Source organism: Mobula birostris, chromosome 4, assembly GCF_030028105.1.
Source record: "Mobula birostris isolate sMobBir1 chromosome 4, sMobBir1.hap1, whole genome shotgun sequence".
Lineage (NCBI taxonomy): Eukaryota > Metazoa > Chordata > Chondrichthyes > Myliobatiformes > Myliobatidae > Mobula > Mobula birostris.
In genome coordinates, this window is record NC_092373.1 from 61664202 (window position 1) to 61677878 (window position 13677).

General features: G+C 38.9%; 1 protein-coding gene across 6 annotated transcripts in view; it reads left to right on the forward strand.

The window, feature by feature from the left end:
• Window positions 1-13677, forward strand: part of ift80 (intraflagellar transport 80 homolog (Chlamydomonas)) — a 275494-nt gene that overhangs the window by 228723 nt on the left and 33094 nt on the right. For all 6 annotated transcript variants that reach the window (XM_072255425.1, XM_072255426.1, XM_072255427.1 and 3 more), the window contains 2 exons: window positions 366-513; window positions 822-993. In XM_072255425.1, the coding sequence (XP_072111526.1) occupies window positions 366-513; window positions 822-993 (320 nt within the window). The remainder of the gene's footprint in view (window positions 1-365; window positions 514-821; window positions 994-13677) is intronic.

A 13677-nucleotide genomic window follows, 5' to 3' on the forward strand; every position in this document is an offset into this window, starting at 1 on the left:
TGAGTCTAGAACCAGAGGGCACAACCTCAGAATATAGGGACATCCATTTAGAACAGAGATGAGAAGGAATTCTTTTAGCCAGTGGTTGATGAATCTGTCTCAGTCTCCAAGAACTGAAGTTTAAACTACTGGACATTGCTGCCAGCAATGTCTGAGAAAAATCATCACAGACCAGTTAATGATACTTTTGTTTATTAGTTCTAAAAATACCAAAGCTTCGAAAAATAAAAGTAAACAATGGTATGTATGTGTCTCTGCAATATTAACATGGTTTCTTGAATCTTTGAAATAAATGTATTAAAATTGAAACAAATATTAGTTAGTGAAACAAAAGTAATTTTAACTGCTTGTTTTATTTAATTCAGGAACAATGGTGCACTCAATGGCTTGGAACAACACAATCAATATACTATGTGGAATGCAGAATATGTACTTTGTGGTTTGGTATTATCCAAATGTAGTCTACGTAGATAAGGAGCTGCTGTCCAAAACAGTTTATGAAAAAGATGCAAGGTAGAATTATCCTTAACAAATAATTATCCTTTCTTCTTTTTATACAAACTGAAAGACGAATTTAAATGATTATGTTCATCCATGCCCACGTTATATCAGAAGTTCACTAGATTTTTTAAAAATGATAATACAATAAGAAATTTTCATTTGAAAATTATAATTTTAGCTGATGAACTTTTAAGTAATTTTGATGATACTTGCATGACATTTTCAATATTATTTTAGTGGATATATATTAAATAAAAGAATACTGGAATATGAATAAACTTAAAGTACTTGAATCCACAGAACATTTCTTTTGTTTTCAGTGAATTTGGTAAAAATCCTCAAATTGTGAATTATGTGGGAAACCAAGTCACCATTAGAAGAGTTGATGGCTCAATGATACATACAAGTATATCACCTTACCCTGCCATCCTTCATGAATATGTTACTGCCTCAAGGTGGGATGATGCAGTTCGTCTCTGTCGCTTTGTCAAGGTATTTGCAAAAAATATTTTGATTATAAATTGTTTTGTGAATTTTGGTATATAAAAAGAAAAGCTCAGTTTTCTGTAAGGTATCATGTATTAAATGGAAGTTTCATAGTACTGTTAATTAATGTTCATAGTGCAGATAAAAACAATCCAAAGTATACTAATTAAAAACAAGATATGAAGAAAAATGAATCCCAAAAATGTGTTTTCTTTTGTTTTTTTTAATATTATTTATAAATCACTGTATATAATTTGTAGTTTGGGCCACATAGCCCAAACGTTTGATGTTGAAATCTATCATATATTGCAAAACATGCAACTCCAATGAAAGAAAGAATTTAATGACAGCTTTTCTTCAGACAGCCAGCTGGGGGCGTAGTGACATCAGCGCCGGACTTCGGAGTGAAGGCTCCTGAGTTGGAAACCAGCCGGCTCCCCGGCACGCTTTTCATCCGTGCTGGGTTGAGTGTTGAGCTAGCAACTCGACCTCATAAAAAAGAAATAGCCTGCTACAGAAACATCAACAGCAAAAAGTTGATGGCCTATGCTCCCCATGAGTTTAAAAAGCAATTTCCTTCCTTTTTCCTTTTTTCTTCAGACAACAGTGGCAGTTTTTTTTTGGCCGTTGTGAAAATACATAGCAATGGATTGGCTGCCCATTATATAATACTCTTGATTTTACTTTCTATTATGCCCAATAAGCACTTACACTTTACCAGTTTTTGGTCCACATAGTTGAAACAAATTGTTTGCTAAATGAGTGTGCTATGAGTGTGCTAAATATGCCTAGAATTGAAATCTAAAAACTTTGTAATTTTTGTCATAAGTATAATTTTTACCCAGAGTAGATCACAATTGCAACCATTTCTGGGTGACAGCATGAGAATAGGGAAATGTGATTGGGTAGGCTCTGGTATCGATCATACTTGAGAATCTGATCTTGCGTCCATTTTTTTTCTGCCAAAGGAGTTTTCCACCATTGTCCTGGTAACTGTGTACATTTTACCTCTGGCCAACATCAGGCAGGCACAGGGGGAGCTGAGCACTGTGATCAGCAGTCATGAAACAGTGCACCCTGATGCTTTCCCTCTCACTACGGGGAATTTCAACCAGACCAGCTTGAAGAAGTTTCCGAACAACTACCACCAACATATCACCTGTGGAACCAGAGGAGTGAACATTCTTGACTGCTTTTATACCACCATCAAAAATGCTTACTGTGCCACCCCACGCCCAAACTTTAGAAAGTTTGATCACCTGGCTGTACTTTTACTCCCAGGGTAGAGGCAGAGACTAAAGACCAGAGTAGCACCAGTGGTAAGGACTAAGAAGCTATGGTCAAAGGAGGCAGAGGAGCGCGTACAGGACTGCTATGAGTCAGTGCCCTGGAAAGTATTCAGGGATTCATCTTCAAATCTGAAAGAATATGCCACAGTTATCCTCGACTTCATCAAGACCTGTGTGGATGAGTGTGTGCCTCCGAGAATATACCAGACATACTCAAACCAAAAGCCATGGATTAACCAGAAGATCCATAGTTTCCTGAGGGCTAGATTTGTGTAAATTCAATACCAGTGATCCAGAACTATACAGGAAGTCCATGTACAACCTACAGAAGGCTATTTTAAGAGCAAAAAAGCAATTCCAAATTAAGTTAGAGACAAAATCGGATGCACTATCGCTTGGCAGGGTTTACAAGCCATTATTTCCTAAAAGGTGAACCCTAACATCATGAATGGCAATGATGCTTCACTCCCAGATGAACACCTTTTATGCACACTTTCAAAAGGAGAATAAAGCACCTGTGTGAATTCCCTGCAGCATCTGATGACCCTGTAATCTCTGTCTCGGAGGCCAATGGCAGGACATCTTTCAAAAGGGTAAACCCTCACAAGGCGTCAGGACCCTGATGGTGTACCTGGTTGTGCACTGAAAACCTGTGCCAAGCAACTAGTGGAAGTGTTCAAGACCATCTTCAATCTCACACTGCTACAGTTGGAGGTTCCCACCTGCTTCAAAAAGGTGACAATCAAACAAATGCCCAAGAAAAGCAAAATGAGCTGCCTCAACCACTATCACCCAGTTGCACTCGCATCTACTGTGATAAAGTGCTTTGAGGGGTTGTTCATGGCCAGAATCTACTCCTGTCTAAGCAAGGACCTGGACCTGTTGGAATTTGCCTTTCGTCACAATAGGTCTACAGTGGATGCAGTCTCACTGGCTTTCCACTTGGTCTTGGATCACCTGGACAATAGCAATACCTATGTCAGGCTGCTGGTTATTGATTACAGTTCAGCATTCAATACCATCATACTCTCAGTACTAATCAACAAGTTCCAAAACCTGAACTTCCCCCTGCAACTGGATTCTTGGCTTCCTAATTCCAAAGTCAGTGGAGATGGAAAATAACCTCTCCTCATTGACAGTCAGCAGTAGCACACCTCAAGGATCCATGCTTCGCCCTGCTGTATTCTCTCTGCACTTATGACTGTGTGGCTAGGCACAGCTCAAACATGATCTAAAAATTTGCCAATGACACAGATATTGTTGGCAGAATTTTAGATGGTGACAGGGAAGCATACAGGAATGAGATAGATCAGCTGGTTATGTGGCATCGCAACAACAACCTTGCACTCAATGTCAGTAAGACCAAAGAATTGATTGTGCACTTCAGGAAGGGGAAATCAAGAGAACACACATCTGTCCTTGTTGAGGGGTCTGCTGTGGAAAGGGTGAAAAGTCTCAAGCTCCTGGGTGTCAACATTTCTAAGGATCTATCCTGGGCCCAACGTACAATTGCAATCACCTAGAAGGCACAATTGTGGCTATATTTCAGTAGGAGTTTGAGGAAACTTGGTAAGTCATCAAGGACTCTCGCAATTTTCTACAGATGTACTGTGGAGAGCTTTCTTAACTGGTTGCATCACCATCTGGTATGAAGAGGCCACAACACATGGTCGGAAAAAGCTGCAGAAGTTGCAAATTCAGCCAGCTCCACCATGAGCTCCAGCCTCCCCCAACATTGACAACATCTTCAAACAGTGATGCCTCAAAAAGGCGGCATCTATCAAGGACTCCAATGACAAAGAGCATAAACTCTTCTCATTTCTACCAACAAGGAAGAGCTACAGGAGCCTGAATATACACACACTCAATAATTTAGGAACAGCTTCTTCCTCTCTGCCATCAGATTTCTGAATGCACAATGAATCCATGTACACTACCTCACTACTTCACATAGCTCTCTTTTTGCACTATTTAATTTACTGTATATACAGATATATAGATATATCACATATCTTATGGTAATTTATAGTTTTTTATTATCATGTGTTGCAATGTACTGCTGCCACAAAACAACACATTTCACAACATATGCCAGTGATATTAAACCTGATTCTGATTCTGAAATCTGAGTCTTGACTAACAAATACCCGTTTCTTTTTTTTCCCCAATCTTTTTTTTATTGATTTAAAAGAATAAAGATAAATACAAACCAGAGGAGAGGTTATCTCAAGTACATATTTCAATAATAGTACAAACAAAGAAAGGAATATACACTGTCAAAATCATATATAGTATTAAGCTAATATGAAGAAAGAACCGCTTCTCCTCTTAACAGTTCATAGAAAAAAAAGACTCAAGATTTCTGTTATTGAGAAAAAAAAATCCACTAAACTAACCTAAAACAAAAAAAAAGGGGGGGCTGGGTAGTCTATTTTGAGGATACAGTTAAAAAAAGGACAAATCCTTCTGGTCAAATCTATTGCGGAGAAGAAAACAAAATGAACTGAAAAAGTAAAAAGAATTAGATCATATGAAAATATTGAATAAAAGGTCACCAAGTTTGCTCAAATTTAAAAGATGTATCAAACGTCCGATTCCTTATTTTCTCCAAACTTTAACAAGGTATAATGGAGGAGAGCCAAAAAAAAACAGTAGGTGGATTGGGATCCTTCCAGTACAATAGAATAGCTCTCCTAGCCAATAAAGTTGAGAAAGCTATCATGTGTTGAGTGGAAGCAGGAACGTTTCCTGCTTCCGTTGGAATAATCCCAAAGATTGCTTTGACCTCAGCATCTGCAGATTATTTTGTGTTTACAATCCCAAAGATTGCCGTAAATGAATTAGGTTGTACATCAAAACCTATGACATATGATAACATTCTAAAAACATCTCTCCAAAAGTTATTTAACTTTATGCAGGACCAAAACATATGAGTTAGGGTAGCCACCTCAGTGTTGCATCTATCACAGGTACGATTTATATTAGAAAAAATATGCGCTAGTTTACTACTTCATATAGCTTTCTTTTTGCACTACTTATTTAATTTACTGTATATACAGATATATAGATATATCACATATCTTATGGTAATTTATAGTTTATCATGTGTTGCAATGTACTGCTGCCGCAAAACAACACATTTCACAACATATGCCAGTGATATTAAACCTGATTCTGATTCTGAAATCTAAGTCTTGACTATCAAATACCCTTTTTTTGAAGCTGGTTGTGCAGCATTTCTGAAGTCCCATGAAATATTCTCCTCTTCTCAGTGTTGGTGATTAGGCAGTGAATTTGTGATTGAAACTATTCACCACTGACATTTTATAATTTTCTTGGGGATACCATCAGATCCCAAGGCCACAATATTTGAGTTTGAATGTGGCCTTCTCAGACTATTGTTGTTCAAGGTAGACTTCTGTGGGATAGAATTAAGGGTACTCCCATCAAGGACAGGGTTGCGATAGAGGTAGCCTTCAATATGTTCTTTCTAATGGGCTGCTTGCATGTTCCTGATGGATTCCCTTCTGTTGCTGGCTCTCAGCAGGTAGGACCTTGGGAGTTTTTGCCATAGACAATTTTTGCAGTACTGAAGTACTGATTCCATATTAAAGTGATCTAAAGGGGCATAATGTTCTCTAGTTCTGTGGAATTATTTTGTAACATGATGCTGGACTTGTTCACTCTTGATGAGAAAACTGGTTTTGTGAAGATGGCTTTCTTTCTCTGGTCTGCTCTTGCAGAAGATTTACCCACTGCCTTGTTCTTTAAACTGGCTTTCACCTGCCTGTCAGTACTTGAGGATATCTGTATATTTGTAGCACAGAGACTTACAAGTTTTTCACTAGATGAGAAATATTCTATTTCCTGGGTCTTCTTGCCAAAGTGAATAACCATCCATTTTACAACATAATACTCCATCCTCCATCTTTTTGCCCACTTGGTCAGATTGTCTGTATCATATTTGCAGACTCTTTTGCTCTCTTTGCAATTCACTTTTTTTTTCCATAAATGAATTAAACATTCATTGGCTGAAATTGCCAGTTTTAATTTTGGGTTATTGTGTGACCTATGTATTGAAGTAGTTCTGGTGCACACAACTTTACAAATAAAAATTGGCATGCACTAGTCACATAGATTTCTATCTCAGTAATGATACTGTAATGTGTTTTCTGCATCAATACATCAACTGCTTATAATGACATTCTGCTTAATGTTGCAAGGACAATTGGTCTTTGACAAATCTCGTGTATCAGTATAACATTTTCCAGAAAAAGATGTTAGCCAAAGGATTTGGCAAGTAGCAAAAAATATTTTCCATCATCTGATAAAAAGCAGCATTTGCTTTCCAAGTAATTTGGGTAGTACCTCCCTCCTGCAGCTTATTTTGTCTAGGTTGCAAGTGCAGCTATCGAGAAAACAGTTCTCCCTGTAAAATGTCAAGAGGATGCTGAATTAGACAAAAAGAGAAAACAACCAGAAAACTAAACATCTGGATTTGCATATAGAAATTAGTAATGAAACAAAATTCAAATTAAATGTGTTTTGGCATTTCGCAAGTCCATTAATTTATCCATTTTAGTTTAGTATAAAAATGATTAAAAATAAAGACCTTGAAATTCAATTCAGCTAGTTCCATCAGAATTCCATTCGGTGCACAGTGCCCAGCATATTACAGTGAGGGTTGTTAACAGACCAGCAGATCATCTGCACTTGCCTTAGGAAGCTCTCAGTCTTTTCTAGAAAACTGTCCCAGTCCAACCTTATGAAGTTTCAACCCAGCTCACGATGAGACGTTCAAGTGACTGCCTTGAATAAACCCAGAGAGAACAACTTGCACGTACTGAAAATAGGAGATGTGAATAGGCCCTTGGCCCCTCCAGCCTGATCGTATTGAAACCCTGAATTACTATGTAGGCTGGAATGTTTCACCCTTCCCAAATTTGCTCCTGGTGCCTAGAAACCATTTATTTATGATGCTATTCACCACACTTCAGCAGTGCTGCAAGGTCTCATTAGATTATAAGAAACACTCTTACTCAACACCCAGCATACTCTCGAAATGGCTTCCTGATAAAACTAAACACCAACACATTACTGGCTGTGCCAGAACCTACCTCCAACTCCTTACATTCAGATTTCTAATTAGTCAACATTGGAGCACCGTTGTTCCACAGCCTTGTACAAGAGTTACTTTACTGGATGTTGAAGTCAGCTTATGTAAAGTCCAAATAAGGAACATCTAACTAAAACACACCCACAAAGGCAAACTATGTTGCAATAGTTAATAAAATTGAACCAAAAACTTCCAGTTCTCATTACTATGAGTGGATTTGGCATCATTGATTTACAGGCCAATAAAAAGATTTCATTTTTAGAAGCAGCAGAGTAAGAAAATATTTTATTTTCCTTGCTTAAGTTGGATTGGAGATCTTTTATTAGAACATTACTGGACCTCACCAATACCTAAGATAGATTTGGCTGCTACCAATTAAATGCCCTTGCAGGTACAGGCAGCTTGTCACAATCACAAAAGTAATTGCACCTTTGGTATTTAAAACAAAATTTGCAAAATTTGGGAAGACGAGAGTTATACCATCCTCAGAAACGTAAAGGAAAAAATGTAATGATTTATCACATGGAATGTAAACATGGAGAATAATATACCTTTAGACTTGACATCAAAACTTGCCCAGAGATTCAAAAAAAAGCTACTGATTAGATAGGCTTAATTTTTCCTACAAAGAACTGTGAAGATGTTCACATGCTGGGCACAAAGCCAGTGAGCAGTCAGATTGTGTAATTACAACATGACAAGTTTACATGGACAAAACCTTTTGTAAACTTAGACATAGGGAATTACAAAGGGAAAACTTTGGTACACAAACTACATGCAGATGTAAGTAGTTTTGTACATTTTATGGGCATATATAAAGGGAGTGGAACAATGCAAAAGTATAGAATGAAAGCTTCATTCTTCATATAAATCTGATAAGTTTAGGAACCAGTGTTTTTGAAAATAAATCAAACATATTTCAGAGAGACAAAACAGAAAGGTAAAGGTGTAGAGGAAGGAAGAAAGAGAGAAAAAAGGATGGAGTTTGGAAACCAGAGTGGTTGAGAGGTAAAACGGATTTATGAGAGAGACTGAAACAGAGGCATAATTGCCAGTGCTCACTTTAGCACTTAATAATTTTAGGATTACATTTGCTCAATCAGTTTGGTATTTTCCCCCCAGTCAGGCATAATTAAGGATACAAGCTTAGTTTGGACTGCAGTCAGGTATGTGTTCTTATCAGCAAATCCATGTGACGAATTGAGCGATGGTAGGCACATAGTCAATTATGATCAACTCTCAACCAGCTGAGATATACAAATTGCACCTCATCAACAATCACCACAGATGGATTCAGAGCAATGCAAATCTACCCAATTTTAGTAGCTTAAATCCTGATGTTCACAAATCCCTGTGTCCTTTCACTATACATTTTTTTAAAGTTTCCAACAATCTGAGGTTTCAGTTTTCATTGAGATAGAGGGAATATTTTATGAGAAGATGAATAAAGAGTTGACCAAGGAATGGAGAGGGAGAATTTGATAAAGGATAGGTTGAGACCAACTGGACATAGAGGGTCACTAAAAGAGGGAAAGACAGATAATATTAGAGTAGCGATGCTTTTTCTTTGTGTACTTACAAGTACCGCTTGGATACAAAAGTGGTATCTATAGTGTGTATATATATATACTTGTGGAACAAATCACCCAAGAAACTATATAGTGGGTGCAGGAAAATTATTGCCAGGTAAAATCGGGCAAAGCTCTAAGATATTTTAAAATATGTAGGTTAGAAACTGAAATAGTAACCTAAGTGCAGAGGCAGAAAATATGTAGTTCTATCAATCTCAGGTTCCCAACTATTTTAAGAAGACCACTAACATCACAGTATTTAACAAAAAGAAGATTATGCGCCTTAATAGCTACTGCCCACTGGCTTTGACATCCACCATCATGAACTGCTTCATGAGACTGGTCATGGCATGTATTACTCCTGCCTTCCTGGCAACCTCATTGCACTACAAATTCGCCTGCTCCCAAAACGTGTACAACAGATGCTATCTTCCTGGCTTACACACAAGACTGCATGGTCAGATTCTGCTCTGACTCCATTTGCAAGTTTGCTGATGATGCCAATAGTGGGTCTCATCTCAAATAACAGTGAGTCAGAGTATGGGAGGAGATAGAGAGCCTAGTGAAATGGTGTTTGACAACAACTTTTCCCTCAATGTAGCAAAACAAAAGAGCTGGTCATTGAATTCAGGAAAGGGGCAGTGCACATGTTCCTGTTTATATACATGATATTGAGGAAGAAGGGGGCTTTAAATTCTTGGGAATGAACATCAACAGTAATCTATCCCGGTCCGACCATGTTAATGCCACCACTTAGAAAGCTCACCAGTGCCCCTACTCCTTCAGGAGGGTAAAGAGATTTGTCATGACTCTTTTGATCTTTACCATTTTTTATTGATGCTTCATGCAAAGCATTCTATTCAGATGCATTATTGCTTGGTATGGCAACTGCTCTGCCTGTAACTGCAAGAAACTGCAGAGAGAGTGACAAACGGAGTTTAATATATCACTGAACTTAGCCTTACCTTCATAGTCTTTTTATACTTCTCACTGCCTTGGTAAAGGGAGGGTGAGCAGCCAGAAGTCGTGGTACATATTGGTACCAACAACATAGGTTAGAAAAGGGAGGAGGTCCTAAAAACAGAATACAGGGAGTTAGAAAGGAAGCTGAGAAGCATGATCTCAAAGGTAGTAATCTCAGATTGGTGTTTCTGCCATGCAACAGTGAGGATAGGAATAGAATGAGGTGGTAGGTAAATATGTGGCTGAAGAATTGGAGCAAGAGCAGGGATTCAGATTTCTGGATAATTGGGACCTCTCCTGGGGCAGGTGTGACCTGTACAAAAGGGACGGGTTGCACTTGAATCTTAGGGGGACCAATATTCTTGCAGGCAGGTTTACTAGAGCTGTTGAGAATGGTGTAAACTAATATGGCAGGGAGATAGGAACCAGGATGATAGAGCTCAGGATGAGCCAGCAGGTTTACAAGTAAACAATGGGTGTAACATGAATGTAAGGAAGGAAAGGCCAATGATTGGGTACAACTGCAGACAGAACAAAGAGTTAAATTGTACCAGAGAGGCAAAATTCAAGAGGGTGAAGAATGCAGAACTGAAGGTGCTGTATTTAAATGCACGTAGTATTTGGAATAAGATGGATGAACTCATGGCACAACTAGAGATTGGTCAGTATGATATTGTAGGCATCACTGAGTCGTGGCTGAAAGAAGGCCATAGTTGGGAGCTTAACTTCAAAGGATAGACTTTGTATTGAAAGGTCGGGCAGGAAAGCACAGGCGGTGGTGTGACTCTTGGTAAAAGATGGAATTACATATTTAGAAAGAGGTGATGTAGGGTCAGAGAATGTTGAAACTTTGTGGGTGGAGTTAAGAAACTGCAAGGGTAAGAAAAAACATTATGGGAATCATATCTAGGCCTTCAAATAGTAGCCAAGATATGGGGTTGAGATTGCAAAGGGAGCAGGAAAAGGCATGTAACAAGGGTAATGTCACAGTTGTAAAGGGAGATTGGGAAAATCAGGTTGATTTTGGATCGCAAGAGAGGGAATTTGCTGAATGCCTACAAGATGGCTTTTTAGAGCAGCTTGTGCTTGAGCCTACTGAGGGAGGGCTACCTTAGACTGGGTGTTGTGTAATAACCCAGATCTTATTTGGGAGCTTAAAGTAAAGGAAGCCTTAGGAGACAGTGATCATAGTATGATTAAATTCATATTGCAAATTGAGAGGGAGAAGTATAGGAAGTATAGGTCACATGTATCGGTATCACAATAGAATAAAGGGAATTACAGACACATGAAAGAGGAACTTGCCCAGGTGGATTGGAGGAGGATACTGGCAGGGATGCTGGCAGAAGAGAGGTATGAAGTTTCTGGGAATAGTTCATGAAACACAGGATAGATATGTCCCACAGAAGAAGTTGTTCTACAATGGCAGGCAGGGTAACTGTGGCTGACAAGGGAAGTTAAGGACTGCATAAAAGCCAAGGAAAGGGCATATAATCATATAATATAGCAAAAGTGAGCGGGAAGTTGGATGATTGGAAATCTTTTAAAATCCGACAAAAGACAACTAAAAAAACTATAAGAAGGGAAAAGATAAATTATGAGGGCAAGCTAGCCAATAATAAAAAGCAGGACACTCAAAGCAGGACGAATGAGTGGGATAGGATAAGTGCCCACAAACATGAGAAAATCTGTAGATGCTGGAAATCCAAAACAACACACAAACCTTATGTACTGGAGGAAATCAGCAGGTCAGGCAACCTCTATGGAAGAATAAAAGGGAGGTGAGAGTTAATATTGGACCACTGGAAAGTGATGCTATGAGTTAGTAATGGGGGACAAAGAAATGGCAGATGAGAACGGGTACTTTGTATTGAGCTTCACAGTGGGAGGCTCTAGCAGTGTGCCAGAGGACCGTAAGTGTCACAGAGAGGAGTGGATGCCATTGATATTGCAAAGGAAAAAGTGCTGGGCAAACTCAAAGGTCCTAAGCTGGATTAGTCACTTGGACCAGATGGACTGCATCCCAGAGCTCTGAAAGAGGTTGCTGGAGAGATAACGGATGCATTGGTCACGATCTTTCAAGAATCACTTGATTCTGCCATGGTCCCAGAGGACTGAAAAATTGCAAATGCCACTCAACTCTTTAAGAAGAGAATAAGACAAAAGAAAGGAAATTATATGCTAGTTAGCCTAACCTGAGTGGCTGGCAAAATGCTGGAGTCCATCATTAAGGACATGGTTTCAGGGTACTTGGAGACTAATGATAAAATAATTCAAAGTCAGCATGGTTTCTGTAAAGGGAAATCTTGCCTGACAGATCTGTTAGAGTTCTTCGAGGAAGTAACCAGCAGGTTGGACAAAGGAGGGACTGTGGATGTCATTTACTTGGATTTTCAGAAGACATTTGATAAGCTGCCAAACTTGAGGCTGCTTAACAAGATAAAATCCTATGGTGTTACAGGAAAGATACTGGCATGGGTGGAGGTATGGCTGACAGGTGGGAGGCAGCAAGTGGGAATAAAAGGGGCCTTTTCTGTTTGGCTGCCAGTGACTAGTGGTGTTCTTCAGGGGCCAGTATTGGGACCGCCACTTTTCACATTATTTGACAACGATTTAGATAATGAAATTGATGGCTTTGTGGCAGAGTTTGTGGATGATACAAAGATAGGTCAAAGGGTAGTTAGTGCTGAGGAAGCAATGAGATTATAGCAGGACTTAGACAAATTGGAAGAATGGGCAAAAATTTGGCAGATGGAATACATTATTGGAAAATGAATGATGATGTTTTTTGGTAAAAGGAACAACAGACTATTATCTAAATTATCTAAATGGGGAGAAAATTCAAACATCAGAGGTGCAGAGACACTTAAGAGTCCTCGTGCAAGACTCCCAGCAAGTTAATTTACAGGTTGAGTATGTGGTCAAGAAGACCAATGCAATGTTGGTACTTATTTGAAGAAGAATAGAATATTAAATCAAGGAGATAATGCTAAGGCTTTATAAGACACTAGTCAGGCTGCACTTGGAGTATTGTCAACAGTTTCAGGCCCCATATTTCGGAAAGGATGTGTTGTCATTGGACAGAGTCCAGAGAAGGTTCACGAGGATGATTCTGGGAATGATAGGGTTAATATATGAGGAACTTTTGGCAGCTTTGGGCCTATACTCACTGGAATCTAGAAGAATGCAGGGGGATGTCATTGGTATCTGAATGTTAGTTGGCAATCAAGACTGGTGGAGATTGTGTGTAGGTGAATAGTGGAGATGGGTGAGTTGAATATCGCTTGAGGTTGGTCGTGGAGTTGTTGGAATATGTCAACTAAGGATCCACTCTTGGCTTTGGCCACACATATGAAGTCTTTGAAGTTCATTGACTGTGGACCTAATGGGAAAGGATGGGATAATGGGACTGAATGTATCAGCCAACGTGGACTCAATGGGTTGAAGGCTTCCTTTGCTGCTATAAATATTTAACCATGATGCTGCATGAATTCAAGTTAGTGGAACTTGACCACAAACATTGTCTGATTTCAGGATTATAAGGTCCCACAGTTATCTGGGTGTGTTTTTGGCAAGCCATTTTTCCTTCTATAAAACAGAACATCTTTCTCCCTTTCCACCTTCTCCACCTTCAGTGTCCAAAAAGCCAAAAATTTTGTATCAACTCAGCAAATTAAGCAGTAACTGTGAATAGAGATACAGGGTTAAAACTTCAGTTAATAAATTTTCATTAGAATTAGTCAAGATTAGC